The 21,297-nt window shown below is 47.3% G+C and overlaps 1 protein-coding gene across 1 annotated transcript in view; it reads right to left on the bottom strand.

Annotated features, from left to right (window-relative positions):
* PDE3A (phosphodiesterase 3A) overlaps nt 1–12,535 on the bottom strand; it is a 454,279-nt gene extending 441,744 nt beyond the window's left edge. Inside the window, exon 1 of the mRNA XM_068278006.1 lies at nt 12,512–12,535. Coding sequence (XP_068134107.1) covers nt 12,512–12,517 — 6 coding nt within the window. The 5' untranslated portion in view covers nt 12,518–12,535. The remainder of the gene's footprint in view (nt 1–12,511) is intronic.
* Between the last annotated feature and the right edge of the window lie 8,762 nt (nt 12,536–21,297).

Genomic DNA, 21,297 nt, shown 5'->3' with positions numbered 1-21,297 from the left:
ACAATTTTGTTTTATATGAATTTTAGTGGGAAAATTAGGAAAAAAATAGAAAAAACGCATTATTTCTCAGTTTTACCAATTCCAGTTTAAAAATAAAAAGTGCTACTGTAGATAAAAAAACATGAATTTTGTTTGGCTATTCTTACCGATTATCACAAAACTTATTACGTCCCTGTGACAATTTATGGTGAAGATATTTGATTCTGAAATAATGCTACAGAGTGTATTTTTCACTATGAACTGAGAAAATAAAAGTATTTTTAATGGTAAAAATCAATCTCATTAGCTCAGGAAACATATATTCCTGTTCACCAATTAGTGCTGCATCAGATACTGCCAGAAATGTGCACAGGAGTAAGCCCAATCCTGCACAGCACTGCTTCTGCTACAAGATGTATAGCTAAGTCCTCGTGGCTTAGATGAAGTCACAGAGGACGTAGATATAGTGTAGTGTTGGATAAGGTGGTTAATGATGCCCGCCCAAGGAATATTGATCAGTGGCTGCTGTACACGCGTTGTCGTCTGAAACGTCCGCTATCAGCCGTTTCAGCCGGCGGTTATTGCATGTGTGTAAGTAGCTGTAGCAAAAGGGTCTGTGTGCTAATCTGGCCATCTTGCACCATCTACCTCCTGGTGCATTCATAAATAAAAATACAATTCACACAATGAACACTCTGGTGTGCCTTTTTGAGTGTTTTTTATCCATTATTTCTCCAGGAAATATCCAATATGGCCGCCGGCTCATATCCCTTCTGCTTCCAGGTTATAAGTTGTTCTGGATGTGCTGTCTAGCCTCTATGAGACTATAGACAAGCAGGGCTGCTGCAGCCTTTCATCTGTCTGCTTTCAACTTTATTATTCTGGTATGCTGTGTGGCTGCCTGTAGGAAGTGTCTATCATAGAAATGAAACTGCATACAGTAGATAATGACTGGCTGCACACTGCACACAGATACACTTGTCTGTTTCAGAGCTTCTTTCTCGGCAGCAGCAGCCCCTCCCATGTCGTCAGCTCTGAGTAGGAAATCTAAGCCAGGAGGTGGCAGGCTTGGGCTTGAAAAGACTCCACAGAAGAGTGACTCAGCTATAATGATTCCAGGTCAAACCTAGACTGAATCAGTCGGTGGATTCTTATCACAGTTGATAACAGATAGATTAGACTGAGAATAATAAAACTAACAGCAGGGTAGGTGTTTACTGTCATGTTCCCACTGATAAATGTAATAAAATACATGAGGGTGCTTGGTCTCTGGTTCTCTTTAAAAACATGTTGCAGACATTGGACTGAAATTAGTGTTTGGGGTTTATCGTTTTTGTTTTTTAATAATATCGTCTGTTTCACCAACTGCTATGGCGACTTTCAATAACGCATGATTTCCAAAAATCACATTACATTTTTTTAACGTACATCTTACACAGCTTACCAACATTTTGTTTTGAAATAAAGTTGCATTTTAATCATTTTTTTAAACACTAAAGTGTTTCAACTATTTAAAGGAAAACAAGTGACAACAAACTGGTCAGATAAACAATTGTGTCAGTAGTTCCATTTCTAAATAGGACTTTCCTGGAATCCAACAACTGTAAGGGAAAAAAGTGCCCTTGGGGGATACCGTATTTTTTGGAATATAAGACACTCCAAAATATAAGACGCACCTAGGTGTAGAGGGCAAAAACCACAGGAAAAAGAAAAATATACTGTATATACAGTATGTAGAAATTTATATGTATATATATACAGGCCCGTATCTCTTAAGAGGCACCCGTGGGCTGGTGCCATGGGCGGCCCCTCGGGGTGGAGGGGGGCAGCCACCTATTAGCTGTGTATTTTTTGTATTATCAAACCTCCCCCCCCCCCCCCCCCCCTCCCCAGGAGAATGGCAGCGGGCGGGGATTTTAAATTTCCCGACGTGGAGCCTAAACTCTGCATGCTGCTGCCTGGTCTAGTCAGTAACGTCACTAGACCAGGCAGCGGTATACAGAGTTTTCCTCGAGCGCGGAAGAGGCAAGTTGTTCTCCGGCTGCCACTCTGCACTGGAGGAGAAAGCTAGGAAGGGGGAGCGGGAGCCCCAGGTGAGGGGGGGGAGACGCCCCCCCTTCCCCACTGCTGTGTGTGCCTGCTCCCCTTTCCAGGCTATCTAAACTGGGGGACACCTATATACCTACTACCTAAACTGGGGGACACCCTAGTTCCTAAACTGGGGGACACCTATATACCTACAATCTAAACTGGGGACACCCTACTTCCTAAACTGGGGGACACCTATATACCTACTACCTAAACTGGGGGACACCCTACTTCCTAAACTGGGGGACACCTATATACCTACTTCCTAAACTGGGGGACACCTATATATCTACTTCCTAAACTATGTAACTATGTAAGAGGTGGAACGAAAATCATACATCATTCCAAACATTTTTTACAAATAAATAACTGCAAAGTGGGGTGTGCGTGATTATTTGGCCCCCTGAGTCAATACTTTGTAGAACCACCTTTTGCTGCAATTAAAGCTGCCAGTCTTTTAGGGTATGTCTCTACCAGCTTTGCACATCTAGAGACTGAAATCCTTGCCCATTCTTCTTTGCAAAACAGCTCCAGCTCAGTCAGATTAGATGGACAGCGTTTGTGAACAGCAGTTTTCAGATCTTGCCATAGATTCTCGATTGGATTTAGATCTGGACTTTGACTGGGCCATTCTAACACATGGATATGTTTTGTTTTAAACCATTCCATTGTTGCCCTGGCTTTATGTTTAGGGTCATTGTCCTGCTGGAAGGTGAACCTCCGCCCCAGTCTAAAGTCTTTTGCAGACTCCAAGAGGTTTTCTTCCAAGATTGCCCTGTATTTGGCTCCATCCATCTTCCCATCAACTCTGACCAGCTTCCCTGTCCCTGCTGAAGAGATGCACCCCCAGAGCATGATGCTGCCAGTTGCCACCACCATATTTGACAGTGGGGATGGTGTGTTCAGAGTGATGTGCAGTGTTAGTTTTCTGCCACACATAGCGTTTTGCATTTTGGCCAAAAAGTTCCATTTTGGTCTCATCTGACCAGAGCACCTTCTTCCACATGGTTGCTGTGTCCCCCACATGGCTTGTGGCAAACTGCAAACGGGACTTCTTATGCTTTTCTGTTAACAATGGCTTTCTCCTTGCCACTCTTCCATAAAGGCCAACTTTGTACAGTGCATGACTAATAGTTGTCCTATGGACAGAGTCTCCCACCTGAGCTGTAGATCTCTGCAGCTCGTCCAGAGTCACCATGGGCCTCTTGACTGCATTTCTATTCAGCGCTCTCCTTGTTCAGCCTGTGAGTTTAGGTGGATGGCCTTGTCTTGGTAGGTTTACAGTTGTGCCATACTCCTTCCATTTCTGAATAATCGCTTGAACAGTGCTCCTTGGGATGTTCAAGGCTTTGGAAATCTTTTTGTAGCCTAAGCCTGCTTTAAATTTTTCAATAACTTGATCCCTGACCTGTCTTGTGTGTTCTTTGGACTTCACGGTGTTGTTGCTCCCAATATTCTCTTAGACAACCTCTGAGGCCCTCACAGAGCAGCTGTATTTGTACTGACATTAGATTACACACAGGTGCACTCTATTTAGTCATTAGCACTCATCAGGCAATGTCTATAGGCAACTGACTGCACTCAGATCAAAGGGGGCCGAATAATTATGCACACACCACTTTGCAGTTATTTATTTGTAAAAAATGTTTGGAATCATGTATGATTTTTGTTCCACTTCTCATGTGTACACCACTTTGTGTTGGTCTTTCATGTGGAATTCCAATAAAATTGATTCATGTTTGTGGCAGTAATATGACAAGATGTGGAAAACTTCAAGGGGGCCGAATACTTTTGCAACCCACTGTATACTGGGGACACCTATATACCTACTACCTAAACTGGGGACACCTATAGACCTATAACCTAAACTGGGGACACCTAGAACTACTACCTAAACTGGGGACACCTATTATTTTGTGGTGTTATGCTGCCCACTGTACGATTTTCTGTGGAAATGCTGCCCACATTGTGATTCTTTTCTGCTGAAATGCTGTACACATTGCGTTTATTTTATGGTGAAATGATGCCCACATTATGATTATTTTCTGCTGAAATTCTGCCCACATTAAGATTATTTTCTGCTGAAATGTTGCCACCTTTACGATTAATTTCTGGTGAAGTGCTGCACACATTGCGATTATTTTATGGTGAAACATTTCTGCATTATGATTATTTTATGGTGAAACGCTGCCCCATTATGATTATTTGGCACCTATGGGGGGGCCCCATCCAAATTTTCGCAAGGGGTCCCAGTGATTTCTAGTTACGCCCCTGCCCACTACCTACTGTAAACTGGGGATACCTATAGACCTGGCTACTTATACTATCTATCTATATATATAATAGACTAATGCTACGTACACACATGCGACAACGATCGTTCGTTAAGAACGACGAACGAACTTTTAATTGATGAAAGAACGACCTAAGTAAAGGTAGTTTTAAAATGTGTGTAACGATCTGATCGTTAGAACGAACGTTACATCACAGAAAGCAACTATTGCGCCTGCGCATAAAAATGAGAAGTTCCATGGAGAAATAGTGAAATGCGCATGTCAAGCCTAGTACGAACGATCGTTTCCAACGATGTACTACTTTTGCAAACGATCGTCGTTGGTTTAAATCCGCCGAGACAGAACTTTCTTTTGTAGCGATTTGGCTCGTTCGTCGTTTGTCTTAATAGTCGGTGGTTCGTTTTTTGTAACGATCGTCGTTGGTAAAGATCGGGGAACGATCGTTACAAACGACTATAGTCGCATGTGTGTACGCACCTTTAGTGCCTCAACCTTCAAACAAGAAGAAGAAGTACTTTGCATGAGAAAATTTATGCGTGATCAAACACCAAGTTTAAGGCCTCTTTTCCACGGACTGTTGAGCTGTGTGCTCAGCAAGTGGTTACCAGGCAGCAGTGAGCAGATACCAGGCAGCAACAAGCAGTTACCAGGCAGCAGCAAGCAGTTATCAGTCAGAAGTGAGCAGTTACCAGGCAGCAACAAGCAGTTACCAGGCAGCAACAAGCAGTTACCAGGCAGCAGCAAGCAGTTACCAGGCAGCAGCGAGCAGATACCAGGCAGCAACAAGCAGTTACCAGGCAGCAGCAAGCAGTTACCAGGCAGCAGCAAGCAGTTACCAGGCAGCAGCAAGCAGTTACCAGGCAGCAGCAAGCAGTTACCAGGCAGCAGCGAGCAGATACCAGGCAGCAGCGAGCAGATACCAGGCAGCAACGAGCAGTTACCAGGCAGCAACAAGCAGTTACCAGGCAGCAACAAGCAGTTACCAGGCAGCAACAAGCAGTTACCAGGCAGCAACAAGCAGTTACCAGGCAACAACAAGCAGTTACCAGGCAGCAGCAAGCAGTTACCAGGCAGCAGCGAGCAGTTACCAGGCAGCAGCGAGCAGATACCAGGCAGCAGCGAGCAGATACCAGGCAGCAACGAGCAGTTACCAGGCAGCAACGAGCAGTTACCAGGCAGCAACAAGCAGTTACCAGGCAGCAACAAGCAGTTACCAGGCAGCAACAAGCAGTTACCAGGCAGCAACAAGCAGTTACCAGGCAGCAACAAGCAGTTACCAGGCAGCAGCAAGCAGTTACCAGGCAGCAGTGAGCAGTTGTGAGAGTTTGAGAGCCATTTCACTGCCTATTCACAGTCCATGGAAAAGAGGCCTTACCCTAGCAAGTCTGACATTGCAAATCTGGCCTAATTGGATATTCATGAGGCAATGCTCATGCAAATGCATGCACAAACCAATACCACAAAGCAGTCACCCTGCTACATGCTACATTAGCACTATCCGGCTTAGTGCACACCAGAGCGGTTCGGCAGCGTTTTGCGATCCACTTGCGGCTGCGGATACGCTTGGGTAATGTATTTCAATGGGCTGGTGCATACCAGAGCGGGAGGCGTTTTGCTGAAACGCATACTCCCGAGGTGAGGCATTTTTTGGATTTCGGATGCGTTTCTGCCTCAATGTTAAGTATAGGAAAAACGCAAACCGCTCTGAAAAACGGCAGTTCAGAGCGGTTTTGCAGGCGTTTTTGTTACAGAAGCTGTTCAGTAACAGCTTTACTGTAACAATATATGAAATCTACTACACCAAAAACGCTTTACAAAACCGCAAAATGCTAGGTGAAATGCTACAGAAAAATAAGAAAAAGCGTTTCAAAATCTGCTAGCATTTTGCGGATCTGCTAGCAGTTTTTGGTGTGCTCCAGGCCTCCAGGAGCGCCACGGGGAGGATTCCCAATGCCCCCTTTTTATACAACTGGGGGACCGCAGGGTCCCAGGCTCTCTCACTGCCTGGAAACCACAGCGGCACCCTGGAGGGGGAGGCTGGGTGGCGTGGACGACCCCCCCCCCAAGTTTGGCCAGCGCCGGGGAGAGCCGTCTGCACCCACCTCCCAATATTAAAAACAGGCACTTACCTTAACGTCCATTGCGTTCTGCTACATGCGCATTAATTTGGGGGCACCACATGAGAAAGGAGAGAAGCATGGGTCACCCCGAGCTTTAGAGCTCAGGGCTGGCTCACATACAGCACTCCAGAGGGGGGGGGGGGGAAGACAGGCGCACTCACTCCAGGGTTCACACCACCGGAGCAAGCCATCCACCATCTGCCTCCAAAGGATACAAACTGCACAAAATGCTTTCCATGAGAAAATTAATGCACATGTAGCAGAACCCAATGGACGTTAAGGTAAGTGGCTGTTTTTAATATTAGGAGGTGGGTGCGGACGGCTCTCCCCAGCGCTGGCCACGCTTGGGGGGGGGGGGGGGGGGCAGCTGCGCCACCCAGCCTCCCACTCCGGGGTGCCGCTGTGGTTCCCAGGCAGCGAGAGAGCACTTTGCAGTATTGGTTTTTTGACCCTGCATAGTTTGGCATGCGAAAGCAAATGCATATTTGCATGAGCATTGCCTCATGAATAGCCAATTAGGCCGGATTTGCAAAGCCAGACTTGGTAGGGTTAAACTTGGTGTTTGAGCACACATACATTTTCTCATGGAAAGCCTACTTCTTCTTGCTTCAAGGTTGAGGCACGTACTCTATTAGATAGATAGATGGATGCGGCGTATGCTACGACGCGGGTTGGCTAGTTTATTTATATAGCACCAACATATTACGCAGCGCTGTACAGAGTATGTATTGTCTTGTTACTAACTGTCCCTCAGAGGGGCTCACAATTTAATCCCTACCATAGTCATATGTGTATGTATGTATCGTAGTCTAGGGCCAATTTTTAGGGGGAAGCCAATTAACTTATCTGTATGTTATTGGGATGTGGGAGAAAACCGGAGTGCCCGGAGGAAACCCACACAGACACGGGGAGAAAATACAGACTCCGAGCAGATGTTGACCTGGCTGGGATTCGAACTGGTAACCCAGAGCTGCAAGGCGAGAGCACTAACCACTACGCCACTGTGCTGCCATACTACTGTACTATATTGTACTGCCATCTTCAGCAGTACTTCACAGAGTACGTAGTCATGTCACTGACTGTCCTCTGAGGAGCTCACAATCTAATCCTGTCATAGTCTAATGTCCTACCATATTATTATGTATTTATATAGCACTGCCACTGGCATCTTCTACAGCACTTTTCAGAGAACATAGTCATGTCACTGACTTTTCTCAGAGGAGCTCACAATCTAATACCTACCACTATGTTGTGCGAGAGAACACTGGCTAATGTGTTTTTTTATTTTTTTTATTTTGGGTGGGTACATTTCCTACTTACTTTTTTAGGGTCAATTTACTCATATCTGGGGAGAAAACATAGCTTCACCGACTTTGGGTTGCACTCTTACTAGGAAATTTTAATTGGTCACACCCACTGTATGTTATGGACACGCCCACTGCATTATGTGGCCAAGCCCATCTTTAACAATGGGGGAGGGGGCGTCATAGGTCTGGGGTGCTTAGGGGACCCCAAACCCTAAATACAGCCCTGTATATATATATATATATATATGTCCCCCTCTATGTTACTCAGCCCCCCCCCCCCCCTTTGGTTCTCCCCTTCTCCTCTGCCCCCCATGTGTAAAATAAATAAGCAGCTATAAAACACTTTTCTAGCAGAAAATGGCTTCTGAGAGCAGGAAAGAGATAAAAGGGGCAACAGATCATAGATTTTAGCTCTGGCATACTTCAATGAATGTGTCATTGAGCAAAAACAGTAAACACTTGAAAAGTAGATTTAATTATAAAACAAAACTGTGGAAGATCTTAAAAAGACATTTTTAGGAGAAGGAATTGTTTATTTTTATTCATTTATTTTCACCTCTGGTGTCCTTTAAGGCACCAATGCAAATTAGGATTCACCACCACAGTGTGACAGTTCTTCTTGATATCAGCTGGGTGTGCGCAATGCATGCTATTTAAGTGGAACTGTAGTATAATAACATAATGAATAACATGGTTTATTTTTTTACAATATTCATTCATAAAGTATTTATTCAGTGTTTGTCCATTATAAAATCTTCCCTCTCCCAGATCTACATTCTGAAATTTATCTCAGGCGGGAACATCTTTTGAACTGGCAAGTGATCTCTGTGGAGTGATCATTTACTGAGAGTTCTGAAGCCAGTAGAAAAGATCTCTGGTCTCCCAGAATACTCTGGGGGGAGAATTCCGCACAATGAACAACATAGGATCAGTGGGAGGGCAGGGTTACATATCAATACACAGCAATAGAGCAAGCATGCAGATCAGATGTTTCTGTCAAAAATCTGACACGATTAGATGCATGTTTCAGGTGAGTGATAAGGCCCATACACACGTCTGATTTTTTCGAACAACGGGTCGTTTGAACGTCCCGTCGTTTAGTCGTCCGCCCGCTAAATCGATCTGCCGACAGTCTGTGCACACGCCCGATTTGGCGGGTGAACGACTGAACGACGGGACGTTCTAACGACCCGTCGTTCACGAAAATGAGACGTGTGTATGGGCCTATACAGACACTACTGCAGCCATAGAGGTCAGCAGTCAAATCAAATCAAATATAGCTGAATTTGCAATACCAATATTCTATATTCATACAGGCCTTGTCAAAGCAAGGGCAAAAGAAAGGGACATTGAAGGGGGTAGGATAGGGGTACAATGAGTAAGCAGTCCATGGACGTTTTTAGACTCCCCTTAATCTGTGGCATGCTGTGATATAGTGTGCATCGATTGTCACTGTGGACTCCTCAGTCTGTGGCATGCTGTGATATAGTGTGCATCGATTGTCACTGTGGACTCCTCAGTCTGTGGCATGCTGTGATGTAGTGTGCATCGATTGTCACTGTGGACTACCCAGTCTGTGGCATGCTGTGATATAGTGTGCATCGATTGTCACTGTGGACTCCTCCTCTCAATCTGTGTCATGCTGTGACATAGTGTGCAGTGATTGTCACTGTGGACTCCTCCTCTCAATCTGTGGCATGCTGTGACATAGTGTGCAGTGATTGTCACTGTGGACTCCTCAGTCTTTGGCATGATGTGGCATAGTGTGCAGTGATTGTCACTGTGGACTCCTCCTCTCAATCTGTGGCATGCTGTGACATAGTGTGCAGTGATTGTCACTGTGGACTCCTCAGTCTTTGGCATGATGTGGCATAGTGTGCAGAGATTGTCACTGTGGACTCCTCAGTCTGTGGCATGCTGTGACATAGTGTGCAGTGATTGTCACTGTGGACTCCTCAGTCTGTGGCATGCTGTGACATAGTGTGCAGTGATTGTCACTGTGGACTCCTCAGTCTTTGGCATAATGTGGCATAGTGTGCAGAGATTGTCACTGTGGACTCCTCAGTCTGTGGCATGCTGTGACATAGTGTGTAGTGATTGTCACCGTGGACTCCTCAGTCTGTGGCATGCTGTGACATAGTGTGTAGTGATTGTCACCGTGGACTCCTCAGTCTGTGGCATGCTGTGACATAGTGTGCAGTGATTGTCACTATGGACTCCTCAGTCTGTGGCATGCTGTGACATAGTGTGCAGTGATTGTCACTGTGGACCCCTCAGTCTGTGGCATGCTGTGACATAGTGTGCATGGATTGTCACTGTGGACTCCTCCTCTCAATCTGTGGCATGCTGTGACATAGTGTGCAGTGATTGTCACTGTGGACTCCTCCTCTCAATCTGTGGCATGCTGTGACATAGTGTGCAGTGATTGTCACTGTGGACTCCTCCTCTCAATCTGTGGCATGCTGTGACATAGTGTGCAGTGATTGTCACTGTGGACTCCTCAGTCTGTGGCATGATGTGACATAGTGTGCAGTGATTGTCACTGTGGACTCCTCCTCTCAATCTGTGGCATGCTGTGACATAGTGTGCAGTGATTGTCACTGTGGACTCCTCAGTCTTTGGCATGATGTGGCATAGTGTGCAGTGATTGTCACTGTGGACTCCTCCTCTCAATCTGTGGCATGCTGTGACATAGTGTGCAGTGTTTGTCACTGTGGACTCCTCAGTCTTTGGCATGATGTGGCATAGTGTGCAGAGATTGTCACTGTGGACTCCTCAGTCTGTGGCATGCTGTGACATAGTGTGCAGTGATTGTCACTGTGGACTCCTCAGTCTGTGGCATGCTGTGACATAGTGTGCAGTGATTGTCACTGTGGACTCCTCAGTCTTTGGCATAATGTGGCATAGTGTGCAGAGATTGTCACTGTGGACTCCTCAGTCTGTGGCATGCTGTGACATAGTGTGCAATGATTGTCACTGTGGACTCCTCAGTCTGTGGCATGCTGTGACATAGTGTGTAGTGATTGTCACCGTGGACTCCTCAGTCTGTGGCATGCTGTGACATAGTGTGTAGTGATTGTCACCGTGGACTCCTCAGTCTGTGGCATGCTGTGACATAGTGTGTAGTGATTGTCACCATGGACTCCTCAGTCTGTGGCATGCTGTGACATAGTGTGTAGTGATTGTCACCGTGGACTCCTCAGTCTGTGGCATGCTGTGACATAGTGTGCAGTGATTGTCACTGTGGACTCCTCAGTCTGTGGCATGCTGTGACATAGTGTGCAGTGATTGTCACTATGGACTCCTCAGTCTGTGGCATGCTGTGACATAGTGTGCAGTGATTGTCACTATGGACTCCTCAGTCTGTGGCATGCTGTGACATAGTGTGCATGGATTGTCACTGTGGACTCCTCCTCTCAATCTGTGGCATGCTGTGACATAGTGTGCAGTGATTGTCACTGTGGACTCCTCCTCTCAATCTGTGGCATGCTGTGACATAGTGTGCAGTGATTGTCACTGTGGACTCCTCAATCTGTGGCATGCTGTGACATAGTGTGCAGTGATTGTCACTGTGGACTCCTCCTCTCAATCTGTGGCATGCTGTGACATAGTGTGCAGTGATTGTCACTGTGGACCCCTCAGTCTGTGGCATGCTGTGACATACTGTGCATGGATTGTCACTGTGGACTCCTCCTCTCAATCTGTGGCATGCTGTGACATAGTGTGCAGTGATTGTCACTGTGGACTCCTCCTCTCAATCTGTGGCATGCTGTGATATAGTGTGCAGTGATTGTCACTGTGGACTCCTCAATCTGTGGCATGCTGTGACATAGTGTGCAGTGATTGTCACTGTGGACTCCTCCTCTCAATCTGTGGCATGCTGTGACATAGTGTGCAGTGATTGTCACTGTGGACTCCTCAGTCTGTGGCATGATGTGACATAGTGTGCAGTGATTGTCACTGTGGACTCCTCAGTCTGTGGCATGCTGTGACATAGTGTGCAGTGATTGTCACTGTGGATTCCTCCTCTCAGTCTGTGGCATGCTATGACATAGTGTACAGCAATTGTCACTGTGGATTTCTCTTCTCCTAGTATAATGTAGTTTCCAGTCAACTGGTATTGTTTAAAAGAAACTAAATATGGCAGCCTCCATATCCATCCCACTTCCGGTGTCCTTTAATCAAGCCACCTCTGTTGATTTGCTTTCAGACCTGCTAACTTTACACAGACAAACACAGAACATTTATATTGTGGACTCGAAGCACCAGAGCTGCAGTCACTAGGCTGTGCTCTATAAGCTGTAGCAGTGTTAGGGAGACTTGCCCAATGTCTCCTACTGAATAGGTGCTGGCTTACTGAAAAGGCAGAGCTAAGATTTGAACCCTGGTCTCCTGTGTCAGAGGCAGAGCCCTTAACCATTACACTTTCCAGCCAGCCAGATCAGCTTTAGAGTTGATCTCATGATCCTTGTCATCCACTGACCCAACAAGCATGCACTAAGAGAGTATTGGGGGGAACCTGTATGCTGTATGCTTGTTCCGGGTCAGCGACTCAATAACTGAAACAGGATGACAGCCTTAGATGTTATCACCTTCCTCAGCAATTCCGCAAGTGACCACTTGTCAGTCCTTACAAAGGAGCTGCAGGGCACCATCAATAAGGGCCGCCAATATAAATTCCTTACAATCCACCCCAGCTCTTCTGAGGGAAACTCATACAAACCTGCATGGCCTACCGCAGTGTCTCTAATGTATCACCCATCACACAGAGGTGTCCAGAATCCGGCAGGTAACATCGTATAATTCATCCTGAAAACAGAGACCAACAGTTACATTCAGCACAGAAAAGTGCTACTGAGCAGTATATGCAGAGCAAGAGCAGATACTGAGGATTACACCCAGCATACAGGACAAGAGAAGTGCTACTGAGCAGTATATGCAGAGCAAGAACAGATACTGAGGATTACACCCAGCATTCAGGACAAGAGAAGTGCTACTGAGCAGTATATGCAGAACAAGAACAGATACTGAGGATTACACCCAGCATTCAGGACAAGAGAAGTGCTACTGAGCAGTATATGCAGAACAAGAACAGATACTGAGGATTACACCCAGCATACAGGACAAGAGAAGTGCTACTGAGCAGTATCTATATATGCAGAGCAAGAGCAGATACTGAGAATTACACCCAGCATAAAAGACGAGCGGTAGTACTGTGCTGACTGTATGCAGACATTATAAGAGCAGACACTGAGACATTACATTACATTCAGCAGCCAAAAAATTGATCATGGAGCGCTCATCATGAGAGGGATGTGGCTGCCTGGCTGGATCCATCTTCCTCCGTCAAGTGGTAAGTATTAAGCTTTAAAGGGGAACTGAAGAGAGAGGTATATGGAGGCTGTCCTGTTTATTTCCTTTTAATCAATACCAGTTGCCTGGCAGCCCTGCTGGTCTATTTCTCTGCAGTAGTATCCGATTAAAACCAGAAACAAGCATGCAGCTAGTCTTGTCAGATCAGACTTATAAGTCTGAACCACTGAAACACCTGATCTGCTGCATGCTTGTTCAGGGGCTATGGCTAATAGTATTAGAGGCAGAGGATCAGCAGGGCTGCCAGGCAACTGGTATTGTCTAAAAGGAAATAAACATGACAGTCTCCATATACCGTCTCTCTTCAGTTCCCCTTTAAACCCTGAACAAGATCGGGTGTTTCTGACATTAGTGTCAAATCTGACAAGATTGGCTGCATGCTTGTTTCTGGTGTGACTCAGACACTACTGCAGCCAAACAGATCAGCAGGGCTGCCCAGCAACTGGTATTGTATAAAAGGAAATAATTATGGCAGCCTCCACATTCTTCTCACTGCAGTTGTCCTTCAAGATAAAGAACACCTCAGGTTTTCTGATGAAGGCGCCGAGCGTCGAAACGCGTCATGACGTCACACGCTTACTGATTGCAAGCCACGCCCACTCCTCAGCGGCACGGAGCCCCAGGACATCGGAATCCGCGCTACTGGCCACAGCGCGTCATTCTCCACCACTGAGGGAAGCGGCTGGCTGTCCGCTGACATGCGTTTTTAACATCTGTGTTTGTGAGTATAACTTTATGTGTCAATAAAATACCCCTGAAACGTTTAATGCACTATGGCGCGCTCCATCTCTCTTCAGTTGTCTTGCTAACCACCCTACTCTGGAGCGCTGCAGTGTCGGAACTTTAAAGGGAAACTGTCTCTGACTGTGCGAACTTTTGATTGGGAGCGCAGGATATCTCTGCGTGTTTGTGAACCTCAGGTTTTATACTTACCTGAGCTTCCTCCAGTCCCCTGTACTCCATCTGGTCTCTCAGTCAGATTTTGTCCGGTCCCCTCTGTTGAGCCGGTGCACAATCCTGGCCATGAGCAGCTTCAGATTTTGCTCCTGCAGCTGGACGTATTATGCGCAAGTACGGTTACAGTCTTTGTGAGCTGTGCATGCGCACAACGGTTCTGGCCACTGGAGCTCGATCGGGGGTTGTGCGAAGCTGGGACTGCGCATTTGCATTGGCCCACAACTGGCCTTTAACCCTCCTGGCGGTTTATCAAAATCCGCCAGGGGGCAGCAAAGCCATATTTTTTTATTTTTTTTTTTCATGTAGCGAGACAAGGTCTCGCTACATGATAGCCGCTCAGCGGCATCCCCCCAGCCCCTCCGATCGCCTGAGGAGATCAGGAGATCCCGTTAAAAGAACGGGATCTCCTGGAGGGCTTCCCCCGTCACCATGGCGACGGGCGGGATGACGTCACCGACGTCGTGACGTTAAAGGGGACTCCGATCCACCCCACAGCGTTGCCTGGCACTGATTGGCCAGGCAGCGCACGGGGTCTGGGGGGGGCTGCTGCGGCGCGACGGATAGCGGCGGATCGGCGGCGATCGCATTGCACACGCAGCTAGCAAAGTGCTAGCTGCGTGTAGCAAAAAAAGAATTATGCAAATCGGCCCAGCGGGGCCTAAGCGGTGCCTTCCGGCGGCATAGCCCGAGCTCAGCTCAGGCTTACCGCCATGAAGGTTAAAGTATGATTAGGCTGTGATCAAAGTGACAATCACCTGACTTATTTGTAGGCAGGGGCGTAACTAGAAATCACTGGGCCCCCCTGCAAATCTTTGGATGGGGCCCCCTCTCCCCCCTTGCGCACATGGTCTACAGAAAATGCATACAGAAAACCGACAGATGAGTGTGCTCCCAGCCTCTGCTTATTACACTCAATCTGTCCATCTCTGATGAAGCAAAACTGGCTCTGCAGACTTCTCCAGCATCACTACATTACAGAGCACTTGGGGAGGGGCAGAGAGGCTGTGGGGCAGGGCGCTGTACACAAGATCCTGCTGCACACTGAATAGGGACTGTCTACAAATCTTTGTCTGCAAAACTTTGTATGATTCTTTATCAGTGGCTGAGCAGAGGTCGTCATTGGAACAATTGTGCAGACAACAGAAATCTTTTTCTCTCCATGCCCTTAGTTGTCAGTGTCTCAGGACAGGGAAAAGAAACTTCTCCCCCCATGGGACCCCCTGCTGCTTCTGGGCCCCCCTGCAGCTGCATCCCTTGCAGGGTCTATTGTTACGCCCCTGGTTGGGAGCTATGCAGTTTCCACTTCATAGTTCAGTGAATGATTTGCATGTTTGGAGAATCTCCTGTTCCTCACTGGTTGTCACCGCTCTGTGCTGAATGGACCTGCTGCTGCCCCTCCCTCCTTTCACTCAGCGCTCGCTAATCCCTCCATGAGGCTGAATTTGGGAGATTTCGCCTCCCCAGCTGGGAGGAAGATTTGAATTGAGTCAGACGAGGCCGCTCGTTGGCCGCTCTTCCTCCAAAGCAATCACTAAATCACCTCCATATCATTATAATTGTCCGTAATCCTTACCGTAAGCTCGCCAAAGCTGCATTCAATCAGCCCGTAATCAACTTAGCTCGCAACAGACTTTCTCAGGATGACATGAGTCTCTTCCGGCATGAGGAATTACAGCGTAATGACAGAGAGTGAGGCGCAGAGCGCTCCCGGCAACATCTGCCAGGGGGGCTCCTTCTGATGATGTTTTCTCTAACTTCATAATCATTTCAAATAAAGAGTTAAAACCTACCTATTGCACTTGTGACTGGTGTAACACACAGGGAAATGTCACCCCAAACATCCAATCATCTGCAGAGGAATTCTAAAATAGCCTTTTCTTACAGATGGCAATTGGGGTGCCTATAGGTGGCCACTAACGGTCCAATTTCTAGCGAAAAGTCGTTCGAGCAATTAGATAATTCTGATCGGATGTGATCGGATTGGTTGTAAATAATCTCGGTTGATGGGCACGATTGATTACAAACGATTATTAAAACAACAATCAATCGTCAGATTGGATTTTCATGTCGGCTGTGATAGATAAGAAGCAAAGACTGGTTCCTTAATGTGTAGTGAACAATTTATTACAATATATCACTTCCGATCAGAATTATCTGATCATTTGAATGATTTTTCGCTAGAAATTGGTTCGTTAGTGGCCACCTTTAAAGTGTACCTGAGACCATGGGTGGCTCTACACTGGGGCATGCTGGGGCACTGTCCCCCCTTCCCCCCCCCCCCCCCCGGGAATCACTGTACCCCCCAAGTGCCCCCCCCCCACTCAGTAACAAACAGTTAACTATTTCCAGGCTTCAGCAGCATACAGTGAACAGGATAGGATCTGTAAAAAGCTCTCCATGTCAGTCTGAGTCTATGTAGGCATTAAGTAAGCCAAGGGTCTTATCTATTTGCCATAAATAACTCCCAATGCTTGCAAGATCCCTTGTAAAATAATGTATCTGATGACACTAAAGCTGGCCATACACTGGCCCGATTTGCCGCCGTTTCGACAGCAGATTCGATCACTGGGATCGAATCTGCTGCCAATCGTTCGCGCTACACGCCGAATTTCGATCCATTTCGTCCGATCCCGTCGATCGCTCCGTGCGGAAAATTACCGTCGATCGCCCGCGGGTAGGGAGCGCGACGCTAGCGGCGTTCGAGTGCCCGACGACCGACGCAATAGAGCGGCAATACATCACCTGCTCCGCCAGCGCGACTACCCCCGGTCACTGTTGCTCCCTGTCCGTGCTGGTCTCCAGCATGCTTCAGTTCCTCCTGCCCGGCAGGAAGTTTAAACAATAGAGGGCGCTCTACTGTTTAAACTTCCTGCTGGGCAGGAAGAAGTAAAGCATGCCGGGGCCGGAGACCAGAGCGGAGACGGAGCAGCGGTGACCTGGGGACTGGAGTCGCGCAGGCGGAGCAGGTAATGTATGCGTGTATGCGGGCGGGGGGAGCGGCGGCAGCACCACCACCACCACAACAGATTGTGAACGGTTTCAGGCTGAAATCGGTTCACAATCTGTTTGCAGTAAAGGCAGCCATACGATCCCTCTCTGATCAGATTCGATCAGAGAGGGATCTATCTGTTGGTCGAATCTTATGGCAAATCGACCAGTGTATGGCTACCTTTATATTTGCAACAAAGCTCTCAATCTCCTTCCATCCTCCTGATTGTGTGTTATAACATGGTCAGTTACCAGGAACAGAGACTGGAGGATAAGATGAAAAGCTTATTGTTTTTCTTTTAAATTGGCCAATAAACTAGTGCTTGCTCCTAGCTACTAAGATAAGGAATTACACCCACAGTGTTTCTCTCCCTCCTGCCTCTTCCCCCTCCCTTGCTTGTAGAGTTGTCAGACAAAGGCTGGGGACTGGAATGATTTGTCTGCAATCTATCCACACAATAGCACCATCATTTGGACAATCTGCTCTGCTCAAAAGCCTCTGATTTCTGTTTGTGATGTTTACATTTGCCTCCTATCATTTCTGAACTAGTTAGCCTTAATTTTATCACCTGACTTAAGGGGCCCATACACTCAGCCGATTTTCTGGCCGACCGATCGATCCCGATCGATCGATTGCAAATCGGTTGGCCAGTCGACCGATCGATGGCTGATTTCGATCGATTTCGATGGATTTCCATCGAACTGGCAGGGTGGAAAATTTAGGTCGATCTGATGAGATTGCTTATCAGTTTGCATTGGCCTTAATGGAAATCTGATGGCAAAAAAATGCCATCAGATCGAATTTCAATAGATTTCAAACTGAAATCTATTGGAATTCTATCCTGGTAAAAAATGTTCTAAAAACACATCAGATAGATCATCAGATGCATTTCTTATCTATCTGCTGCCAATCTGCTGCCAATCTGACGAGTGTATGGGCACTTTTAGGCAAAAAATATCTAAAGCTCACCATACAAACATCGATTTTTAACACCCAAATGGGCCCCGCCAGCCATCGTGCCCCCCTTGGTCCCCCCCTCCCAAATGTGTAGCTGGAGCCGCCACTGCCTGAGACTAACTACAAGTAAAAAAAAATGCATACCTGGTGCTTCCTCCAGTTCCGTTCAGGCTGATCAGTCTCTCGCTATCTACCCAGGCCGCCTGGATCCTCCGCTAGGTGGCCCAGTGATTCCGCCAGTCGGTGTAGGCGCAGTCCAGCTGCATGTGCCCCCCCCCCCCCCCCCCATGGTGCTCCCATGGCAGGGAGCATTCTGCGCCTGCAGATGGTGGCGGAGTAGCATGCAATTTTCTGAAGATGTGATCGTCACACATGTGGACATTTCAGTGACAGTTCATCCTTTGCGTTTTCCCCACCTATTTTATCTTCCTGCCATTGAAAATCGCACCACAATCATGCCATACACCCGTCACATTCCATGAAAATAATTTCTTAAGTAATATTGTAAAAAAAAACCAAAAAAAAGCTATTTTTATAATTGTGTTATATTTAATAATGCTTTCTTTCTTTCTTTTACTTGTCTTCTATATATTTGAAGTATAGCCTTTAAGGAGACATGGTATGATAATTTAGCTAACTCTTTTGACACTTGATCTATGCACGGAATCACAGAATTGTACTGTATACTTATTGCCAAGAAATATTATTTACAATGTAATTTTAAGTTCTTCTACCTATGAGTTATACGATTGTTTAACTTGCTTTTCATTGTATACTGTGTTCTCCTCATTTGGTGAACACCAGGGAACTGTACAGGGGAGAGAGGGGGGCCACTAGACACCAGGGAACTGTGTAGGGGAGGGAGGAAGCATTAGACACCAGCAGGGCCTGGACGACACAGAGGCAGGAAAGGCTCCAGCCTCGGGGTAGAGTTAAGGATGAGCAGCCTCTGTTGGTGGTGGACCTTGTCTCGGCCCTGGACACCAGGGAATATAGGGGAGGAAGAAGGCATTAGACACCATGGAATATAGGGGAGAGAGGAGGGCTACTAGGCACCAGGGGACTGTATAGGGGAAGGTGGACCACTACTACACAACTGAATATGAGAGGAAGGGAGGACCACTAGACAGACACCAGGAAATTGAATATGGGAGGGAGGGAGGACCACTACACCCCAGGGAACTGTATGGGGGGGGGGGGGGGGGAGGCATTAGATACCAGGAAACTGTATGGGGAGGAAGGAGTCATTAGACATCAGGGGATATAGGGGAGGGAGAAGGGCCACTAGGCACCAGGGGACTGTATAGGAGAAGGAAGACCACTATACACCAGTGAACTGTGTAGGGGAGGGAGGGAGGACCAAAATACACCAGGGAACTTTATAGGGGAGTGAGGAGGCACTAGACACCAGGGAATATGGGGGAGGGAGGCGGGCCACTAGATACCACTGAACTGTATAGAGGAGGGAGGGAGGACCACTTTACAACAGGGAACTGTATAGGGGAGGAGGGAGGCATTAGACACCAGGTAATTGTGTAGGGAGAGAAGAAGGCCACTAGACACCAGGAAACTGTAGAGGGGAGGGAGGGGGACCACTAGACACCAGGAAACTGTGTAGGGGAGGGAGCGGTCACTAGACACCAGAGAACAATATAAGGGAGGGAGGTGGCCACTAGACGTTGAGGTTAATGGACTTGGTACCATTGTTCAATGTTGGCCCACTTTATTTTTGAGTTAAGCACCCCTGATATAGAGGCTTCTCTTTACCATGTTAATTATCTGACTTTTGCTTTGTTTTTAAACATACAGGTTAACTGTAATGGGCACATTTATCACACCCATAAACTGCCTTCTTGCACCTGTCCTGCAACGCGCTGCTAGGTGTGATGATATGACGGGTGCGCAGTTTTACGCATCTTTCATCTCCTAGCTAACTGCCAGGGTTATTTGTTAACAGCCCTCTCTTGGTTTTTCTTCCTTGGCCTTCTGAGAAGCAGGATCTGGCATTGCGGCGGTGGTCGGGGCAACAATGGCGGCCCTGTTCTCCGCAGTTTTATCTTGATTTCAACTCGCTTTGGGTAAACCGGCAGCATAAAGTGCCGTTTTGTCTGAGCAGAACGAAAAGGCTGATTTAACCCTTTGGCGTCCCCGAGCTGTGTACATTGGCCGCTGCTCAAAACTCACCACGGCAGACATAAGCCGGCCTTTGTTTCGCCCCGCAGAAGAAAGACGAGGGGAACGTTGATGTATTAATACGCTAGCGCTTGTAAAAACAGCCGGCCCACCTATCTCCTTGTTCTTGCAGCGTTCGCCTCCATCCGCTCGGCTCAGCTAAACAGGAAGCTGACTGCGTGTCGCGGGGCTGCTTTCTCTCATTCGCAATGTCAAACTTTACTCCCAAAAACTTTTTTTTCCCCCTTTCCCAAATTTCGCTATAAACAACAGGAGACTGATAACGGATGAAACCAAACGACTTTCTCTTGCTTGAGAGGAAAGAGGTGACAGCTCAGGTTTATATTCCATGCAGGCCTTGTGGTGGATCTGTTTACGTAAGTATGGCTTGTGAAGTCATCCCAACATTTACCCATGATGCATCACATATTTATCATTAGAAAATTCCCATGTTATAAAAGTGTACATGCAGGAAAAAAGTATCCCAATTCCCCAAATGGGTACTCACCTGGGGCAAGGTCCTCCAGCACCCAAGGCTGAGACACCAAAGTGCGCCCCTCCATCCCTCCCACCCCAGCCGTCACACACTGATTGCTATTAGACTAAGAGGTGCCACAGGGCCCACAGCCTCCCCAACACCTTAATATCTAGTTACCTGGCTTGCAGTCACTGCTATGTATCCCCTTTTCTTATTTCTGTCTGCTTCAAACACAATTAGGAATGACAGCTGAATGAATTGTGCGCCCCCTCCTACACTGCGCCCTGAGGCTGGAGCCTCTCCAGCCTATGCCTCGGCCCTGGCTGTTAGACTAAGAGGCGCCCCAGAGCCCTCAACACCTTAATCTCTAGTTATCTGGCTTGCAACACAATAGGGGAATGATAGCAGTGAGTTATGCTCCCCCTCCTACACTGCGCCCTGAGGCTGGAGCCTCTCTCGCCTCTGCCTCGGCCCGGCTCACCTATATGGATCCTCCAGAGCATTTCCACAGGGCCGGTTCTGGTTACAATGGTACAATGGGGACCCTGGGTAAAATTAATGGGGGAAGGGGGGCTGACAAACA

Source organism: Hyperolius riggenbachi, chromosome 3, assembly GCF_040937935.1.
Source record: "Hyperolius riggenbachi isolate aHypRig1 chromosome 3, aHypRig1.pri, whole genome shotgun sequence".
Lineage (NCBI taxonomy): Eukaryota > Metazoa > Chordata > Amphibia > Anura > Hyperoliidae > Hyperolius > Hyperolius riggenbachi.
This window is presented reverse-complemented; position numbering and strand designations above follow the sequence as displayed.